General features: G+C 40.2%; 2 protein-coding genes across 5 annotated transcripts in view; both read left to right on the forward strand.

Annotated features, from left to right (window-relative positions):
* The first annotated feature begins 619 nt into the window (after positions 1-619).
* On the forward strand, positions 620-8,124 carry LOC129113070 (GTPase IMAP family member 7-like). 2 transcript variants are annotated; one of them, XM_054625197.1, is made up of 4 exons: positions 620-655; positions 2,462-2,503; positions 6,655-6,759; positions 7,008-8,124. In XM_054625197.1, exons 1-4 carry the CDS (start codon positions 634-636, stop codon positions 7,775-7,777), a joined length of 939 nt encoding a protein of 312 aa, XP_054481172.1. In that variant the 5' UTR covers positions 620-633; the 3' UTR covers positions 7,778-8,124. The 2 variants fall into 2 exon arrangements, with proteins under 2 accessions (XP_054481172.1, XP_054481173.1); XM_054625198.1 differs by lacking the exon at positions 620-655 and adding an exon at positions 758-912.
* A 1,429-nt stretch (positions 8,125-9,553) lies between these two features.
* LOC129113069 (A disintegrin and metalloproteinase with thrombospondin motifs 2-like) overlaps positions 9,554-21,810 on the forward strand; it is a 25,812-nt gene continuing 13,555 nt past the window's right edge. Inside the window, exons 1-9 of one of the 3 annotated variants that reach the window (XM_054625196.1) lie at positions 9,554-9,892; positions 12,167-12,255; positions 14,218-14,705; positions 17,271-17,460; positions 18,728-18,834; positions 19,466-19,549; positions 20,384-20,467; positions 20,968-21,121; positions 21,742-21,810. The exon at positions 21,742-21,810 is cut by the window's right edge and continues 37 nt beyond it. In XM_054625196.1, the coding sequence (XP_054481171.1) occupies positions 12,168-12,255; positions 14,218-14,705; positions 17,271-17,460; positions 18,728-18,834; positions 19,466-19,549; positions 20,384-20,467; positions 20,968-21,121; positions 21,742-21,810 (1,264 nt within the window). In that variant the 5' untranslated portion in view covers positions 9,554-9,892; position 12,167. Of the gene's footprint in view, positions 9,893-12,051; positions 12,256-14,217; positions 14,706-17,270; positions 17,461-18,727; positions 18,835-19,465; positions 19,550-20,383; positions 20,468-20,967; positions 21,122-21,741 lie in introns of those variants that run through there. The other 2 variants (XM_054625194.1, XM_054625195.1) reach the window with 2 other exon arrangements.

The raw sequence follows: 21,810 nt of genomic DNA on the forward strand, positions 1-21,810 counted from the left end.
GTGTGTGTGTGTGAGTGAGTGAGTGTGTGTGTGTGTGTGTGTGTGTGTGTGTGTGTGTGTGTGTGTGTGTGTGTGTGTGTGTGAGTGTGTGTGTGTGTGTGTGTGTGTGTGTGTGTGTGTGTGTGTGTGTGTGTGTGTGTGTGTGTGTGTGTGTGTGTGTGTGTGTGTGTGTGTGTGTGTGTGTGTGAGTGTGTGTGTGTGTGTGTGTGTGTGTGTGTGTGATGTGAGTGTGTGTGTGTGTGTGTGTGTGTGTGTGTGTGTGTGTGTGTGTGTGTGTGTGTGTGTGTGTGTGTGTGTGTGTGTGTGTGTGTGTGTGTGTGTGTGTGTGTGTGTGTGTGTGTGTGTGAGTGTGTGTGTGTGAGTGGTTCCTCTGAGATAATTTGTTGAGTCCAGAGATAATAAAATATTTCCGTTCATTTCACATTAAAATGCTTCCTGAAGTGGCCTTCAAAATAAAATACCCTGATTTGTCTTTTTCTTTCAGATTTGTGATTAAAATGTTTTCCACAGCAGAGGAAGTTTCTTCTGATATTTTATTGATTTCTCTCAACATGAAATGACTTTTGCGTTTGCAGTGTATTGTGTTCGGTCCTGTGGACCTTTACTTTGAAGAGGCAGATAGATGTGTTTGAGATGGCGGAGAAGGAAACATCCAGTGAGTTTACTTTGAGCTCTAAGTCTCCGTTTATTGATATTAATATGAAAGTATTGCTGTGCTTGTGTTGATGGGCCGTCATAGTTAGAGGAGGATCAAAGGTTCCTGACAGAGATCACGACTTTAACGTTTTATTCTTTACTTTCACTTTAGACACAAACACGATGGCGTCAGTCTGATTATAGCTTATTGATCAGCGATGGGATGGAGCGACTCACTTATTATACAGAAATCATATGTGGAAATATATCAGTAAGGTAAATAATGAAACGTGATGTTAAAATCCACACAGATACATATGTACATATATATAGGGATATTAAATTATCAAAATCCTGAGTAATAATAAATGTGTTTTTGTGTATCATCATAGACAAAATGCTGATGAAATGCTCTTGGATGATCTTTAGACACAGAATGTTTAAAAGATGGTGACATTGTGTTGCTATACTCTCTATGGATAATAAAGTAATGACACAGGGCGGACACACCTTCACAATAAAAGCCCCAGACATTATGAGGGAACACTGTTTCCTGGAACGATCTTGAGGTCATTCAGAACCTTCCCTTAGCAACTAACAAAATAGCTTACAGTGGTTTATTTCTGTCCATGAACAGAAAATATGAATAAATCATTAGGCCGAATAAACGAACCTGTACAGGTTCATGTGTTACCTGTGTGATGACATCACACATTACATTACATTACATTATTACATTACATTATTATTACATTACATTATTACATTACATTATTACATTACATTACATTACATTACAGTCATGTAGCAGACGCTTTTATCCAATAAGTGTATTCAACATAGGTATTCAAGAGAACTACTAGTCACCAGAAGTCATCAGTGCATCTCCTTTCTTAAACAAGCATCTAAGAGCAGAAACCAGAGCAAAAGTATAGTGCAGAGGCAAGTTACTACAAAAACAATAATTGCAACAGACTAATACGAATAGGATAAGTGTAGTAAACAAATACGAATACAATAAGTGCTACGAGGAAGGCTCAAGGTAGTACTTCTTTATCAGGTAGTACTTCTTTATCAGGTATAAGTAGCTTTATCAGTAGTAGGCTTTATCAGGGTAGTACTTCTTTATCAGGTAGTACTTCTTTATCAGGTAGTACTTCTTTATCAGGTAGTACTTCTTTATCAGGTAGTACTTCTTTATCAGGTAGTACTTCTTGAAGAGGTGAGGTTAAAGATGGGCAGTGACTCTGCTGTCCTGAGGTCAGTGGGGAGTTCATTCCTCCACTGAGGGGTCAGGACAGAAAGAAGCTGTGACCGGGTGGATCGGCTGCAGGGACCTCTGAGCGACGGGACAACCAGTCACCCCGAGGCAGCAGAGAGGAGTGGTGGGGGGGTGTAGGGCTGGACCATGGCCTGTACAGGTTCATGTGTTACCTGTGTGATGACGTCACACCTGTACAGGTTCATGTGTTACCTGTGTGATGACGTCACACCTGTACAGGTTCATGTGTTACCTGTGTGATGACGTCACATGTACAGGTTCATGTGTACCAGTCACACCTGTACAGGTTCACTGTGTGATGACGTCACACCACATTCATGTTTACCTGTGTGTTGGCTGTGTGACCTGTACAGGTTCATGTGTTACCTGTGTGATGACATCACACCTGTACAGGTTCATGTGTTACCTGTGTGATGACGTCACAAGAACACAACACATTCATTTAATCCTTTATTGTTCTCGTTAGCTGTGTTTCTTTGTTCATCTTTTAATTGTAGTCATTTGAGTGTTTCTGAATAATGAAATGATTTGTTCTCTGAACAGAAACATGGAGGAGAAGAAGAGACAGTATGGAACATCCTCCAGGTTTGAAACAACACTTTAAACCAAACATCACAACTTTAGAGACGTAATGTTTGTATAATGATATAATGAGATATAATGATTCACTGAAATACAATTTAATTTAATTACCAAATGATTTACTGAAGCATTGAACTCTGTCAGAGGTATCAAACTCCAGAAGTGAATTCAAATGAGGAATTAAAGAAGTGTAGTATCCATTATGAATATTATTAATAACATCATTAATAGTTACGTGGTGTAATAACATTATATATAGTTACATGGTATATTAACATTATTAATAGTTACATGGTATAATAACATTATTAATAGTTACATGGTATATTAACATTATTAATAGTTACATGGTATATTAACATTATTAATAGTTACATGGTATATTAACATTAATAGTTACATGGTATATTAACATTAATAGTTACATGGTATATTAACATTAATAGTTACATGGTATATTAACATTAATAGTTACATGGTATATTAACATCATTAATAGTTACATGGTATAATAACATCATTAATAGTTACATGGTATATTAACATTATTAATAGTTACATGGTATATTAACATCATTAATAGTTACATGGTATATTAACATCATTAATAGTTACATGGTATATTAACATTATTAATAGTTACATGGTATATTAACATCATTAATAGTTACATGGTATATTAACATTATTAATAGTTACATGGTATATTAACATTATTAATAGTTACATGGTATATTAACATCATTAATAGTTACATGGTATATTAACATTATTAATAGTTACATGGTATATTAACATTATTAATAGTTACATGGTATATTAACATTATTAATAGTTACATGGTATATTAACATCATTAATAGTTACATGGTATATTAACATATAATAACATTATTAATAGTTACATGGTATATTAACATCATTAATAGTTACATGGTATATTAACATCATTAATAGTTACATGGTATAATAACATCATTAATAGTTACATGGTATATTAACATTATTAATAGTTACATGGTATATTAACATTATTAATAGTTACATGGTATATTAACATTATTAATAGTTACATGGTATATTAACATTATTAATAGTTACATGGTATATTAACATCATTAATAGTTACATGGTATATTAACATTATTAATAGTTACATGGTATATTAACATTATTAATAGTTACATGGTATATTAACATCATTAATAGTTACATGGTATATTAACATTATTAATAGTTACATGGTATATTAACATTATTAATAGTTACATGGTATATTAACATTATTAATAGTTACATGGTATATTAACATCATTAATAGTTACATGGTATATTAACATCATTAATAGTTACATGGTATAATAACATTAATAGTTACATGGTATATTAACATTATTAATAGTTACATGGTATATTAACATCATTAATAGTTACATGGTATATTAACATTAATAGTTACATGGTATATTAACATTATTAATAGTTACATGGTATATTAACATTATTAATAGTTACATGGTATATTAACATTATTAATAGTTACATGGTATATTAACATTAATAGTTACATGGTATATTAACATTATTAATAGTTACATGGTATATTAACATTATTAATAGTTACATGGTATATTAACATTATTAATAGTTACATGGTATATTAACATTATTAATAGTTACATGGTATATTAACATTATTAATAGTTACATGGTATATTAACATTAATAGTTACATGGTATATTAACATTATTAATAGTTACATGGTATATAATAACATTATTAATAGTTACATGGTATATTAATATTAATAGTTACATGGTATATTAAATTAATAGTTACATGGTATAATAACATTATTAATAGTTACATGGTATATTAACATTATTAATAGTTACATGGTATAATAACATTAATAGTTACATGGTATATTAACATTATTAATAGTTACATGGTATATTAACATTATTAATAGTTACATGGTATATTAACATTAATAGTTACATGGTATATTAACATTATTAATAGTTACATGGTATATTAACATTATTAATAGTTACATGGTATATTAACATTATTAATAGTTACATGGTATATTAACATTATTAATAGTTACATGGTATATTAACATTATTAATAGTTACATGGTATATACATGGTATCATTAACATTATTAATAGTTACATGGTATATTAACATTATTAATAGTTACATGGTATATTAACATTATTAATAGTTACATGGTATATTAACATTATTAATAGTTACATGGTATATTAACATTATTAATAGTTACATGGTATATTAACATTATTAATAGTTACATGGTATATTAACATCATTAATAGTTACATGGTATATTAACATTATTAATAGTTACATGGTATATTAACATTACATTATTAATTAATAGTTACATGGTATATTAACATTATTAATAGTTACATGGTATATTAACATCATTAATAGTTACATGGTATATTAACATTAATAGTTACATGGTATATTAACATTATTAATAGTTACATGGTATATTAACATCATTAATAGTTACATGGTATATTAACATCATTAATAGTTACATGGTATATTAACATTATTAATAGTTACATGGTATATTAACATTATTAATAGTTACATGGTATATTAACATTATTAATAGTTACATGGTATATTAACATTATTAATAGTTACATGGTATATTAACATATTAATAGTTACATGGTATATTAATAGTTACATGGTATATTAACATATTAATAGTTACATGGTATATTAACATTATTAATAGTTACATGGTATATTAACATTATTAATAGTTACATGGTATATTAACATAACATTAATAGTTACATGGTATATTAACATTATTAATAGTTACATGGTATATTAACATTATTAATAGTTACATGGTATAATAACATCATTAATAGTTACATGGTATAATAACATTAATAGTTACATGGTATATTAACATTAATAGTTACATGGTATATTAACATCATTAATAGTTACATGGTATATTAACATTATTAATAGTTACATGGTATATTAACATTATTAATAGTTACATGGTATATTAACATTAATAGTTACATGGTATATTAACATTATTAATAGTTACATGGTATATTAACATTATTAATAGTTACATGGTATATTAACATTATTAATAGTTACATGGTATATTAACATCATTAATAGTTACATGGTATATTAACATTAATAGTTACATGGTATATTAACATTATTAATAGTTACATGGTATATTAACATCATTAATAGTTACATGGTATATTAACATCATTAATAGTTACATGGTATATTAACATTATTAATAGTTACATGGTATATTAACATTATTAATAGTTACATGGTATATTAACATTATTAATAGTTACATGGTATATTAACATTATTAATAGTTACATGGTATATTAACATTATTAATAGTTACATGGTATAATAACATCATTAATAGTTACATGGTATATATTAATAGTTACATTATTAATAGTTACATGGTATATTAACATTATTAATAGTTACATGGTATATTAACATTATTAATAGTTACATGGTATATTAACATTATTAATAGTTACATGGTATATTAACATTATTAATAGTTACATGGTATATTAACATCATTAATAGTTACATGGTATAATAACATTATTAATAGTTACATGGTATATTAACATCATTAATAGTTACATGGTATATTAACATTATTAATAGTTACATGGTATATTAACATTATTAATAGTTACATGGTATAATAACATCATTAATAGTTACATGGTATATTAACATTATTAATAGTTACATGGTATATTAACATTATTAATAGTTACATGGTATATTAACATTATTAATAGTTACATGGTATAATAACATCATTAATAGTTACATGGTATATTAACATTATTAATAGTTACATGGTATATTAACATCATTAATAGTTACATGGTATATAACATTATTAATAGTTACATGGTATATTAACATTATTAATAGTTACATGGTATATTAACATTATTAATAGTTACATGGTTAACATTATTAATAGTTACATGGTATAATAACATCATTAATAGTTACATGGTATATTAACATCATTAATAGTTACATTAATTGTTCTTTTCTGTTCTAGTGATGAGGATGGTTCTTGTTGGGAAAACTGGATCAGGAAAGAGCTCCAGTGGAAACACCATACTGGGAAGAGACGCCTTCAGTGCAGCAGTCAGTCATTCCTCAGGTAACACACACACACACTCACACACACACACACACACACACACACACACACACACACACGCACGCACGCACGCACACACACACGCACACACACACACACACACACACACTAAGGGTCAGTGTTTGAATGATTAGAGCTGTAGGAGGAGATGGGTGGAGGGGGTAACAGGTGGAGAAGGTTCAGCCTGGTGATCATCTGCTGGATCCTGAGATGTTTCAGGTTGACCATCATGTCTTTTCTCTCCTCAGTCACCACACAGTGCTGGAAACAGACAGGTGAGGTGTTCGACAGGCAGCTGACCGTCGTCGACACTCCTGGACTCTTTGACACCTCCTTACCCGAGCCCACGGTGAAGAGGGAGATCTCAAAGTGCATCAACATGTCGGCCCCGGGGCCCCACGCCATCCTGCTCGTCATCAAGGTGGGGAGCTTCACCGAAGAGGAACGAGACGCCGTCAGACAGGTGGAGGAGATCTTTGGGCCGGATGCCTGGAACTACACCATCATCCTCTTCACCCACGGAGACAGAGTCCAGTCAGAATCCAGATTGCTGGAGGAGATGGGACCTGAGCTGCAGCAGATCCTGGAGAAGGTGGGAAACAGGTATCAGGTCTTCAACAACGCCAAAGCCAACGATCGTGGACAGGTCCTGGATCTGCTGGAGAAGGTGGAGGAGATGGTTGACGCCAACGGAGGACGGTTTTACTCCAACTTGACCTACGAGGGGGTGGTGATGATGCTGCAGCGGAGAGAGGAAGAGCTCAGAGAGTTCTACGAGAAGAAACTGGAGGAAGAAATCAAATCTGTGGAGTCAGCGTATGAGATGAAGCTGAGTGAAGCTCACCAGGAGCGTCAAAAGGTGGAGGAGCGACTCCAGCGTGAGCTGCAGGAGGTGAAGCGTTACTATCGTGCTTTAGAGAGCGGAGTCCGTCATGTGGTAGAGCAGACGGTGCCGACCGACTCCATGGAAAACATCCTCAAGTTCCATGAGGCCCTGAAGCTGAAGTTCACCTCTTAAACTCTGCTTCTTTAAATCAAACTCTCTGCTGACAGAAACGTGCAGCGCTCTGAATGAACACAAGAGTTCATGTAAGGAGACGACGTCATGTAAAATATAAAGCACTGGACATCATGACATATTTAGTACATCCTGTTAAACGTCACAATGTTTTCTTTTTCAAAGTCTGGTTTTATGAGAAACAATTTAAGAATGAAATGTGAAGAAGTTATTAGAAGATGATGATGATGTCATAGTTAACAGAAATATTTTTATGGAGATTAGAGGATTCTTTTGTAACCCAAACAGTATGATTACTAATCAAACGTGAATAATTCATGTCATAATAGCCAGCTAATAAACACGTTGATCAGACGTCATGTTTTCTGTTGATCTTTTTTCCAGATTAGTTTCTCATCCAGTGAAATGTCTCAGAGGAAACGTTCTGCTTCATCTACTGGCTCATAATAATAACTCATCACTGACTCGTCCTGGTTGGATATTCATGAGAAGCTTCTTCCTCTTCACACTTCTGCTCTCACACTCCTTCTATCAGTGATCTCTGCAGCAGCTCCACCTGGTGGACACCACACTGACCTGCAGTCAGTCAGAGAACTATGTTCAGATCCATCAGCTGCTGACTTCAGATCAGATCTAATGTCACATGTGATCAGAGAGACTCAGAGTGTGAGGAAAGAGTTAAATAATAATAATAAAAATAATACATTTTATTTGCATAGCGCTTTAAGAGGTACTCAAAGGCACTTTACATGGTAAAGACAGAAACAATAAAAGCATTAACAATATAAACAAGGCAGAGAGATGACATCATTATAGTTATAAACAAAACAAACAACATCAAAAAACACACATAACTAGCATGTGGATCTGAGGTTACAGGTGGGAGTGTGTAAGGGTGAAGGGCTTTGTAAGGGGTGAGGAGAGTTTTGAACTGTATTCTTTGCTGTATGGGGAGCCAGTGCAGGTTTTGAAGGACTGGGCTGATGTGGTCTCTGGTGGACTGGGAGAGCAGACGGGCAGCAGAGTTCTGGATGTATTGTAGTTTGTTGAGGGTTTTGGTGGATGTGCCATACAGGCTGCTTGTCAGTAGTCCAGTCGAGAGGTGATGAAGGCGAGGATGGGAGGGAGGGGCGTAGACGGGCGATGTTTTTAGATGAAAGAAGGCGTCTTTTGTGCTGTGAGTGACGTGAAGTTCAAAGCATAGGTTTTGATCAAAAATGACTCCAAGGTTACAGATATGTGTGGAAGCAGGAACAGTGGAGCCATCGATGCAGAGGGAGGAGTTCTGGTGGGATTCCTTTAGTGAGTTGTGGCCGATGATGAGGATTTCAGATTTGTCACTGTTGAGTTTGAGAAAGTTGGCTCTCATCCAGGTCTTTATGTCTGTGAGGCGGTTGGTGATGGTGGAGTGGGCGGTGGGGGTGATGGAGTAGGTGGAGATGTAGAGCTGGGTGTCATCAGCATAGCAGTGGAAATGAAGACCATGGTTGTGTATGATGTTACCAAGGGGGAGAATGACCGAGAACCGAACCTTGGGGGACACCTTGAGAGACTGGGTCTGTGTCGGAGTTTAACTTATTGATGTGAATGAACTGTTGAAGGTCAGAGACGTATGATGTGAACCAGGAGAGGGCTGTGCAGTGATGTGGAGGGAGGACTCAGGACGGGGAGGAGGATGGAGTGGTTGATGGTGTCAAACGCTGCGCTTGGGTCCAGTAGTATGAGGATGTTGAGGGAGTGGTCATCTGAGGAGAGGAGGAGGTCTTTGGTGACTTTGATCAGGGCGGATTCTGTGTTGTGATGAGATCTGAATCCGGATTGAAATGGTTCCTAGAGTATATTGGAGTCCAGGTGTCACAGTTCTGCTCCATACTCCCCTGTCATCCTGCCTCACACTCACCTGTCAGCCACTCCTACCTCAGCAGCTCAACCACACTCACCTGCCCACACAGCTGCATCTGCTCTGTAATCAACTCACTCAGTATCTAAGTCTCACATCCACTCACTGCCCGATTGTTCTCCGCGTCATGCCAGATTTTCCAGCACTCACCCTCGGACTGATCTCCTGTTACCAACCTCGCCTGCCCCGGACTCTTCTGCCTTGTCTCTGCCCCGGTAAATGCCTCAGCCTTCCGTCCCCGACCACGAGTCTAGCCTCCGCTCTTCCTGCTGTCCGTCTGTCTTTTCCTGTGACTGCTGGCCGTTTTCCCGGCTGGATTTATCTTTGTGAGTCAGCTCGTGTCCTGTTTCCTTTTGCTTATACTTTCCGGAATAAAGCTCATTCCAACTACTCCCCGTGTCTGTCCAACTGCATTTCGGTCCTAAAGTACACCCGTGACACCAGGTGAGTTTTGAGTTGGGTCCTTGGGGTTGGCTTTCCCAGAGTGGATAATGCCAGAGTAGTAGGTGCAGCGTGAAGTATTGAGAGCCAGTTTGTAATCTGTATGCATTCCTTATAAGCCAGGGTGTGCACTGTGAGGCCGGTTTTGTTGGAGAGACGCTCTAGTTGGTGTTTCCGAGACTTCATGAGACGGAGTTCAGGGGTGAACCAGGGAGCAGTGTGGGGGGAAAGAGACAGTTCTGGTTCTGAGAGGGTCAGCTGATCCAGGCAGGAGGATAGTGTGTTATTGTAGAGGTTGACCATGTCTGTGGGGGAGGGGCTAAGAGAGGGGGTGAGGGGTGAGACAGGCTGACAGGGATGAAGGGCAGACGGACTTCATATTACGGAGAGTGATGGTGTGTTTGGGTTCTGGGATGTGGATGTCCATGGTGACAGCTAGATGGTCAGAGATGGTGAAGTCAGAGCCGGAGAGGTGGTTGATGGTGATTCCGGTGGAACAGACCAGGTCCAGGATGTGACCGAGGTTATGGGGTTGTAAGTTGTGTTGAGTGAAGGTGAAGCATCTAAGCATGTTTAGAAATCCAGTGTCTATCTTACAGTCTGTGGAGTCGATGTGGATGTTGAAATCACCCAGCAGCAGCAGGATGGAAGGTGAGATGGAGCAGAGCTGGGTTAGGAGTTCATACAGGTCAGAGAGGAAGGCGGTGTTGGGTTTGGGGGGGGGGGGGGAGGCTGGGAGTCATGAGGGAAGTCATGGAGGGTTAGGATGTCGTATTTATTCTCCAGCTGCTGTGCTTCAGACCAGAGACCAGGGCTCGTGATGGGGTGGAGTGGAGCTGACCAGTGCTTTGGCTTAGCCCCATCCTTAGCCAGGAATCCTCAGGGACTGTGACGGAGGAGGAGCGTCAGCAGCAGGACAGGGAGCGGTGGACTCGTGTCGGTTTGTGCTGGACCGAAGATGATGGTGTCCATGAGCTTCTCGGCATCCTGGATCTTATATAGTTTGGATATTCTTCCTTCCAGCTCTGTGATTTTTATCGACCAGGTGGGTTGAGCTGACTCGGATGGAGTGTGGTGATGGAGCAGGTAGGTGACGTAGGAGGAGTGTGGTGATGGAGGGCTTTGTGGGTGAGGTAGGAGGGTGGTAGTGATGGAGGGCTTTGTATTGGATCCGTTGTGGGACGGGGAGCCAGTGGAGGTTCTGGAGAAGACGGGTGATGTGATCACGGGTGAGCAGACGACCAGCAGAGTTCTGGAGGTTCTGGAGTTTATTCAGGACTTTGGTTGACATGAAGAATGCTGTTGCAGTAGTGGATTCTGGAGGTGATGGAGGTGATCCACATCATGGATCAGAGTTTCAGCAGCAGGTAGGGAGAGTGATGGGCGGAGACGGGCGGTGTTTTTTAGATGGAAAAAGGCAGTTCTGGTGATTTGGTTGATGTGGTGTTCAAAGGAGAGGTTGCTGTCAAACATGAATCCAAGGTTGGAGACAGAGTGGAGGAGACAGAGTGGAGGAGGAGTGGAGGATTTACTGCTACATTTGGTTACTACTACTGGTACATTTGGTTACTACTACTGGTACTTTTTGTTACTACTACTGGTACTTTGGTTCCTACTACTGGTACTTTTGGTTACTCCTACTGGTACTTTTACGTCCTACTACTGGAACTTTTAGTTACTACTACTAGCAGTACTTTTAGCAGGGTTTCCACAGCTATGTGTTGATATGAAACACAGACAGGGAGAAGTGAACAATGTTTAATATCAGCTCAATGACTCCATCTAGTGGTTAACCCACAACAACTGACTCTGCAGTACTCCTGTAGAATAGTACTGCAGTATCACGTTTACTGTTGTACTGCTGCAGACTAGAGACAGAGCTGAGGGGGAGGAGGGACAGACAGACAGACAGACACACAGAGGGAGGAGATAATGAGACGGAGTGGAGGAGTCTGTTAGAGTGTTCAGTCTGTGGCTCTCAGTTAGTCTCTCTCTCTCTCTCTCCCTCTGTCTGTCTCTCTGCATGTCTCTCTATCTCTCTCTCACAGGATGGACCACTTTTGTTATGGATTATTGATTATTGTCTTTCTGCTGCCGATCGACCTTTTACACTCAGTTTACATCACCGACAACACAGGTGAGACACTACTACTTCTACTACTAGTACTAGTACTACGTCTACTGCTAGGGCTACTTATATTACTACTACAGTACTTCTTTTTCTGTTAGAACTACATCACTGACAGCACAGGTGAGACACTGCTGCTGCAACTGATACTACTTCTGTTACTGCTACTACTACTGGTAGTCGTACTTATATTACTACTACATTTAGTACTACTGTTACTGTGAGAATTACATCACTCACAACACAGGTGAGACACTACCTCTTCTACTGCTACTACTGGCAATACTACTACTGGTACTACTACAACTGCTACTGGTACTACTAATATTACTTCTACTACTATTGGTACTACTGCTACTACTACTACTACTACAGTTGAACTTACTTCTACTACTACTACTGGTCGTACTGCTATTACTGTTAGCAATACTGTTACTACCATACTTCCATAAAAAAATACTGCTGGCACTATTATTTACTACTGTGACTGCTACTTCAACATTACTACCACAATTACTGGTATTGCTGCTAGTACTACTCGTAATAGCTTGCTACTGCTGTAGCTAACAGAAGCATTACTTCGACTTTTACTAGTAGTACTAGCACTACTAGTGTGTATATATATTAGCTCCTAGACGCCTACTTTCAGTAACTGTTCTGCTACTGCCACAATGGTCAGTACTGTTTCTGCTACTGTCAATACTAGAGTTAATACTGTTAGTATAACAACTCCTGTCAATACTTTGGTTAATACTACTACTCTTACTAGTAATACTGCAACAGTATGCTCACATTAGTAATGCTGATACTTATCCAACAAGTGCCAGTGTTTGCAACGGTTAATACTACAATGACCACTTTTAGAAATAGTACTACTTCTGGTGCTATCGAGACTGTTTCTACTAACAATGCTACTCGTATTAATATATTACTCTTATAATTATATTACTGCTCCTGGTAGTACTGTTACAACAACTTCTACTACTGGTAGTGCTACCACTTTGGTTAGCATCATTACTGCTGCTATTAACTGTACTTTTTCTGTCATGGTTTCTACATATATACTACTATATATATACTGTACTACTGTTAATAGTAGTCAGAATCCGAGTGTACGCAGACGACACTTTTATTTGTACAGAACCACAGCAGATGAACTCACCAGTTCAATGACCTGAGTCACCAAGAGCAAAACTTTGTTAATCGAGTCGCCAAGAGCAAACCATGGGTTAGCGTTCAAAAAGTAAAATACTTCCATGTGATCTGGGTGAAATCATGTTGCTGTTCCTCTCAGGGACGAGACAGAGAAGGATTCTTTTTCTTCTGTGGTTGTTGTTCAGACGAGGTGACCTCTGACCTCTGCAGTCAAAGTGAAACACTTTCAGGTGTCCCCAGTGCTCCCAGTGTCCCCAGTATCCCCAATGTCCCTAGTGTCCCCAGTATCCCCAGTGCTCCCAGTGTCCCCAGTATCCCCAATGTCCCTAGTGCTCCCAGTGCTCTCAGTGCTCCCAGTATCCCCAGTGTCCCTAGTGCCCCCAGTGCTCCCAGTATTGTGTCGTAATGGTTCCAGCAGCAGATGGAAACTCTTCTTTTTCTCTCCTCTCCACGTTTTCCCCATAAATCTTTGTGTTTATGCTTCTGTGGCCTTTGAGGAATGTGAATGATTCAGATCATATTTCTCTCTCTCTCTCTCTCTCTCTCTCTCTCTCTCTTTGTACTGATACTGTCCACACTCACCAGTGATGACGCTCTGCTCTGATTGGCTCTCATGCATTCATGTTTAAATCCCCTCCAGGTTCTGTTCATTGATAACAAGTGAATTCAAACTTCAGTTCCTGTTTAACTGTTTGTGTAAGCAATCAATACTCCAGCATCTGTCTTTGTGTATTTGTATACACTTGAACTACCTTTGTCTCAGACAATGACTGTGACATCACTGTGACGTCACCACCTGATCTCTCTCTCTCTCAGATTCCCTCCATCAGGTGCTGTCAGAGTTCGCTGTCGTTCGTCCAATCAGGACCAACTCAGAGGGTCGTTTCCTGTCGGCTTCAGTCTCCGCCCACCAGCTGCCCCGCAGGAAACGACACGCCCCCTTCACACAGGACACGCCCCCTGACACAACCGATGGCAGACAGACTCAGACAAACAGGCCCCCACTACAGCAGGCCCCGCCCACAGAGGCGTCAACGTCCAACCAGACACGGCGTACCTGGAGGGGGCGGGGCCAAGGGGCTGAGGAGGCGGAGCTTTTCTACAACGTGACAGTGTTTGGTCAGGAGCTGCACCTGCGTCTGCGTCCCAACAGTCGTCTGGTCGCCCCGGCCGCCACCGTGGAGTGGTGGGAGGAGTCAGGACACACTCGCTCTCAGCCAATAGGAGACGCCAGCTGCTTCTACACAGGAGAGGTGTCCAACATGGAGGACACGTCCATCGCCATCAGCAACTGTGAAGGGCTGGTAGGTGTCACCTGACCACGTTTCACCTGACCACGTTTCACCTGACCACGTTTCACCTGACCTGTCACCCACGTGTCACCTGACCTCGTGTCACCTGACCTCACCTGACCACGTGTCACCTGACCTCGTGTCACCTGACCACGTGTCACCTGACCTCGTGTCACCTGACCACGTTTCACCTGACCACGTTTCACCTGACCTCGTGTCACCTGACCTCGTGTCACCTGACCACGTTTCACCTGACCTCGTGTCACCTGACCACGTGTCACCTGACCACGTGTCACCTGACCACGTGTCACCTGACCACGTGTCACCTGACCACGTGTCACCTGACCACGTGTCACCTGACCTCGTGTCACCTGACCCGTGTCGTGTCACCTGACGTGTCACCTGACCTCATGTCACCTGACCACGTTTCACCGATGCATTTGAATTTGCCTTCAGCCCATCATCTTTCCTCTTCATCTCTCCTCTTCATCACTGTGTGATCTGATCTTTAACAAATCAATCAAGAACATGAATGTTTTCAAAATAACTTTTAAGAAATACGTATGCAATAATATATATAATATATAATAATATGTAGAAGTTAGTGAAAAGGGTCCGACAGCAGGAGGAACCTGGAGGGAAAGCAGTGGATTCATGAGATCAGAGGGTTCCAGAGCTGCAGACACTCAAACAGAACGCTGCAGAACGAGTCGACCCGACACTCTTTACCTCCGTTCGCTCTCAGCGCTCCGTTCAGACTTTATCTTCACTTCTTCCAGCGGAGCAGAGACGCTGATTGAAGCCAGATGTGGAGGAAAGATGAGAGGTGTTTATGCACAGAACCAAAGGAAAAGGAACGTTCAGCTGCTGCAGCCGCTCATTTAAAGGAACAGTAACCGTCACACTGCTCACATGTGGACACATAACAGGAACACCTGAGACAAACACAGTCCACGGCTCACGTCGGGTTCTCTAACTGGTTCATGACTCACTGTGTGTTCTCTAACTGGTTCATGACTCACTGTGTGTTCTCTAACTGGTTCATGACTCACGTCAGGTTCTCTAACTGGTTCATGACTCACTCTGTGTTCTCTAACTGGTTCATGACTCACTGTGTGTTCTCTAACTGGTTCATGACTCACTGTGTGTTCTCTAACTGGTTCATGACTCACTCTGTGTTCTCTAACTGGTTCATGACTCACTCTGTGTTCTCTAACTGGTTCATGACTCACTCTGTGTTCTCTAACTGGTTCATGACTCACTCTGTGTTCTGGTTCAACTGACTCACTCTGTGTTCTCTAACTGGTTCATGACTCACTGTGTGTTCTCTAACTGGTTCATGACTCACTCTGTGTTCTCTAACTGGTTCATGACTCACTCTGTGTTCTCTAACTGGTTCATGACTCACTCTGTGTTCTCTAACTGGTTCATGACTCACTCTGTGTTCTCTAACTGGTTCATGACTCACTCTGTGTTCTCTAACTGGTTCATGACTCACTCTGTGTTCTCTAACTGGTTCATGACTCACTCTGTGTTCTCTAACTGGTTCATGAATCACTCTCTGTTCTCTAACTGGTTCATGACTCACTCTGTGTTCTCTAACTGGTTCATGACTCACTCTGTGTTCTCTAACTGGTTCATGACTCACTCTGTGTTCTCTAACTGGTTCATGACTCACGTCAGGTTCTCTAACTGGTTCATGACTCACTCTGTGTTCTCTAACTGGTTCATGACTCACTCTCTGTTCTCTAACTGGTTCATGACTCACTCTGTGTTCTCTAACTGGTTCATGACTCACTCTCTGTTCTCTAACTGGTTCATGACTCACTCTGTGTTCTCTAACTGGTTCATGACTCACTCTGTGTTCTCTAACTGGTTCATGACTCACTCTGTGTTCTCTAACTGTTCATGTTCATGACTCACTGGTTCTGTTCTCTAACTGGTTCATGACTCACTCTGTGTTCTCTAACTGGTTCATGACTCACTCTCTGTTCTCTAACTGGTTCATGACTCACTCTGTGTTCTCTAACTGTTTCATGACTCACTCTGTGTTCTCTAACTGGTTCATGACTCACGTCAGGTTCTCTAACTGGTTCATGACTCACTCTGTGTTCTCTAACTGGTTCATGACTCACTCTGTGTTCTCTAACTGGTTCATGAATCACTCTCTGTTCTCTAACTGGTTCATGACTCACTCTGTGTTCTCTAACTGGTTCATGACTCACTCTCTGTTCTCTAACTGGTTCATGACTCACTCTGTGTTCTCTAACTGGTTCAGGAATCACTCTGTGTTCTCTTACTGGTTCATGACTCGCTCTGTGTTCTCTTACTGGTTCATGACTCACGTCAGGTTCTCTAACTGGTTCATGACTCACTCTCTGTTCTCTTACTGGTTCATGAATCACTGTGTGTTCTCTTACTGGTTCTGGTCTTTATATTGACGCTGTTATATTTCTCTGATTCTTATGATTTATTGACGGATTGTTTTTAAGCTGCTGAGATCTGGACGTCACATTGATCCTGTAAATATTGATGAGGTTTCCATGGTGACCGATTGACAGCTCTCTGTGTCTGCAGGCCGGGATGATCAGGACGAGTCAGGAGGAGTTCTTCATCGAGCCGCTGGATCCATGGAGGACGGGAAGAGAGGAGGAGGAGGAGGAGGAGGAGGAGGAGAAGAGAGGAAGACAACACATCGTCTATCGCTCCTCGGCCATCATCAAGAAACAACCGGCTGTCAATCAAACAGCTGGTGACTTCCTGCGAGGTGAGTCAGAGATCAGCTGACTTCATCGAAACTAATAAACTCTACCTTCTGAATCAAACAACTTTACAGTGAAGCTGCTGTGAAATATCTGCTCTGTTTTACAGTGAAGCTGCTGTTAAATATCTATTGTGTTTTACAGTGAAGCTGCTGTTAAATATCTGCTGTGTTTTAACAGTGAAGCTGCTGTTAAATATCTGCTGTGTTTTAACAGTGAAGCTGCTGTTAAATATCTGTTTTAACAGTGAAGCTGCTGTTAAATATCTGTTTTACAGTGAAGATGCTGTTAAATATCTGCTGTGTTTTAACAGTGAAGCTGCTGTTAAATATCTGCTGTGTTTTAACAGTGAAGATGCTGTTAAATATCTGCTGTGTTTTAACAGTGAAGCTGCTGTTAAATATCTGCTGTGTTTTACAGTGAAGATGCTGTTAAAATATCTGTTTTAACAGTGAAGCTGCTGTTAAATATCTGCTGTGTTTTACAGTGAAGATGCTGTTAAATATCTGCTGTGTTTTACAGTGAAGATGCTGTTAAAATGTTTTCTGCTGTTTTCTGCTCAGAAGGAAAAAATCAAACTGAAAACAGAGAAATTGTTCCAGGAAACTTGGCAGCAATGGGAAAACACACAAACACACACACACACACACACACACACACACACACACACACACACACACACACACACACACACACACACACACACACACACACACTCTCTGCAACGTGGCAGTCAGAGGTTTTGAGTTGTGGAATTCTTTGGAGGTTCTGGGGGTTTTGGACTCAGAGTTGACGGACAGTTTGGTTCCTGAATCGTTCGTTCTCTCAGTCGCTGACATCTGTTTGTCAGCGTTTGTCAGCGTCGGCCAATCAGGAGCGAGGTCAGTTTCACCTCAGCTCAACTCGTACCATGTGACCTCAGAGTGTGTGATGTCACATGTTTACATAAAGTCAACATTTATAAGAGCAGGACTTCATATGAAGGTTAGTGGATGAATGAGGGGACACGCTGTGACTCAGAACATCACTGCAGCTAATAAATGATGCAGGAACCGTGTTGTTCTGTGACGTTCTCATGAGGTCAGAGAACGTTGAGGTTTTGTTCTGTGACGTTCTCATGAGATCAGAGAGGTGAACTGGACGACAGAACATCTGCTCAGTAAAAACATCTGCTCGTGTTCAATAATGATCTTTGTTCAGACGATCGGAGGAAAACTGTTTCCTCTCAGAACGCTCCGTTTAATAACGACATCACTCCTCTGGTCCCTGCAGGTCCTCTGTTAGGTTCTCTGGACCTGAACCAGAATATGATGTGGTCCGGATCCAGATCAGCTCGACGAAGGCGCTACATTGAAGAGGCTGAACTGTTCACCATAGAGGTTAATGAACTGTTCACCATAGAGGTTAATGAACTGTTCACCATAGAGGTTAATGAACTGTTCACCATAGAGGTTAATGAACTGTTCACCATAGAGGTTAATGAACTACTTGCCATAGAGGTTAATGAACTATTTACTATAGAGGTTAATTAACTGTTTACCATAGAGGTTAATTAACTGTTTACCATAGAGGTTAATTAATTATTTACCATAGAGGTTAATGAACTGTTTACCATAGAGGTTAATGAACTGTTTACCATATAGGTTAATTAACTATTTACCATAGAGGTTAATTAACTATTTACCATAGAGGTGAATGATCTGTTCACCATAGAGGTTAATGAACTACTTACCATAGAGGTTAATGAACTACTTGCCATAGAGCTAATGAACTATTTACTATAGAGGTTAATGAACTATTTACTATAGAGGTCAATGAACTGTTTACCATAGAGGTTAATGAACTATTTACCATAGAGGTCAATTAACTGTTTACCATACAGGTTAATTAATTATTTACCATAGAGATTAATGAACTGTTTACCATAGAGGTTAATTAACTGTTTACCATAGAGGTTAATTAACTGTTTACCATAGAGGTTAATTAACTGTTCATCGTTTCCTCCTCCAGGTTTTGTTGGCTGTGGATTATTCGGTTCTTCTTTTTCACGGTCGAGACCACATTCAGAAATATCTTCTGACACTCATGAACATAGTAAGTAAAACACACAGGTTTTTATTTCAGTGGTAAATGTAGGTGATGTTGCTCAGTGTTGACGAGACGTGAGTCTGGTTTACCTGGTGGAAGGTAAATTTAAAGATGGGCTAATGAAGTCCAAATCCACAAAGCTCATTAGACCAGATGGTCAAACCACCATTAGCCATCCAGAATCCCTGTGAGGGTCCAGAACCTTCAGCACCGCAGGGTGAATAAAATACAGTCCTGACACTTTGATATTACATCTCAATAAACCTCCAAGACCGGAACCAGAAAGAAGACCGGCATCAATGTTTTCAGTCTTGTGACTTCATTGACTGGTTTGTCCTCTCGTGGGTTAGGGGTCAGGAAAGACAGGCAAAAGACAAGAAGACAAAGACAGGAAACAGCAAACATCTGTACGTCCAACAATGTAGACAAGGAAAGTTCTGTCTCTATAAAGATCATCGATACCTTGAGCTCAAAGAATCACTAATGGGCCGAGAGTCACATCCGCTGGAATCACAGTGGACTCTTGGTCCATTTTTTGATCTTGAGTTGAGGCCCCCATAGGTCAAAGGTCACCCACCAGGTACTCACCTTTGAGCCCTGCCAAGTTTGGACCCACGACGGGGCCCTGATTTACCGTAATCTCTGTCTGGACTCTCCACTGCGACCGGTTACCATGGAGACCTTACCATGACCTGGTGCTGCACTCAACAGGAAACCCCCCGCCACAATAAGGTGGTGACTCTTAAGAGTTCTAGGAGGTTAATCCAATAAGAAAGGTAGAACTTTGGGTTAAAGTTTTGGCATTTTTCCTCTGGATAGCTTCTTTTTTTTCTGTTCCAGGTTAATGAGATCTATCAGGATCATTCTCTGGGCGCCAACATCAACGTGGTTCTGGTCAGAATCATCATGTTGTCTCCATCAAAGGTACTAAACTCTGTCTCAGAGCTGATGAAGGTTCATGGTTCGGGTACTTTTCTGTACATGAAGTCTAAAAATAGTAAAAGGTCTCTTCTACTTCTTTGTGGGCTTTCCTATTTCAGGCCTGTTAGGTCTCAGGTTTTGTTTTCCAGCTTTCTGTAGCTTCAGACTCTACAGGAAATAAAATCATTTTGTTAATCCTGAATTCATACAAGCACCTTAAAGTCCAGAAAGATGAAGAGCGTCAGGGAGATGCTGTTTAGAAAGAGAAACTGAAGACTATTTCCATTTTTCACCTTTCTTTTCTGTGGTTCCACCTCTCTGGTCACCGCTGTTATGGAATTAAGTGTTTCATTCAGAAGATCAGTATTTGTTCAGTCAAGTGTTAAGAACTTTCTGTGTACTCACACATTAACGCCCTCCATTTATGCACGAATCTGTGTAAATGTATGAATTCAGATATTGAAAGGTCTGCATGGTTAGAAACAATCCTGTTCCTCCATCAGTCCCAGGAGCTGATCTCTGTGGGGAACCCTCAGAAGAGCCTGGAGAACGTTTGTGGTTGGTCGTATAACCAGCACCGGGAGCAGAATCAGGCCGAGCAGCACGACCACACCATCTACCTGACCAGGCAGGAGTTTGGCCCTTCTGGCATGCAGGGTACTACTGCTAATACCTCCACTAATACTACAAGTACTCCATCAAACATATTCTACCTGATGAGGAGCTAGACCCGCCAGTATGCAGGGAAGTACTGATAATACTACCAGTAAAACTACAAATACTGCTACCACTAACACTTTCTACCTGACCAGGAAGGAGTTCGGCCCCTTCACCATGCAGGGTACTTCTGTTTCTACCTCTACTAATACTTAAAGTACTCCAACTAATATCATCTACCTGATGAGTAGTTGGGCGCCTCCTGCATGCAGGGTGCTACTTCTCGTACTACAAGTTCTACTTCCACTCATAGTTTCTCCCTGACTATGCAGGATTTTGGACCCATCCAGCATGCCGAGTACTACTGCTAATACCTCCACTAATACTACAAGTATTCTAACTTACAACCTCTACCTGTTGAGTAGTTCGACCCCTCTGGCATGCAAGGAAGTAATTAACATACTCCTACTGCTGCTTGAAGTACTAGTACTAACACCATCTACTTGACCAGAAAGGAGTTTGGCTGCCTTGGTATGCAGGGTAGTACTGCTAATAGTACCACTAATAACACAAGTAACACTACTAACACCATTTACCTGACCTTTGACCTCTCTCTGTAGGTTATGCCCCTGTTACAGGAATGTGTCAACTGCATCGGAGCTGCGTCCTCGTCTTTGAAGACGGGTTTT

Source organism: Anoplopoma fimbria, chromosome 24 (genome assembly GCF_027596085.1).
Source record: "Anoplopoma fimbria isolate UVic2021 breed Golden Eagle Sablefish chromosome 24, Afim_UVic_2022, whole genome shotgun sequence".
Taxonomy (NCBI): Eukaryota; Metazoa; Chordata; class Actinopteri; order Perciformes; family Anoplopomatidae; genus Anoplopoma; species Anoplopoma fimbria.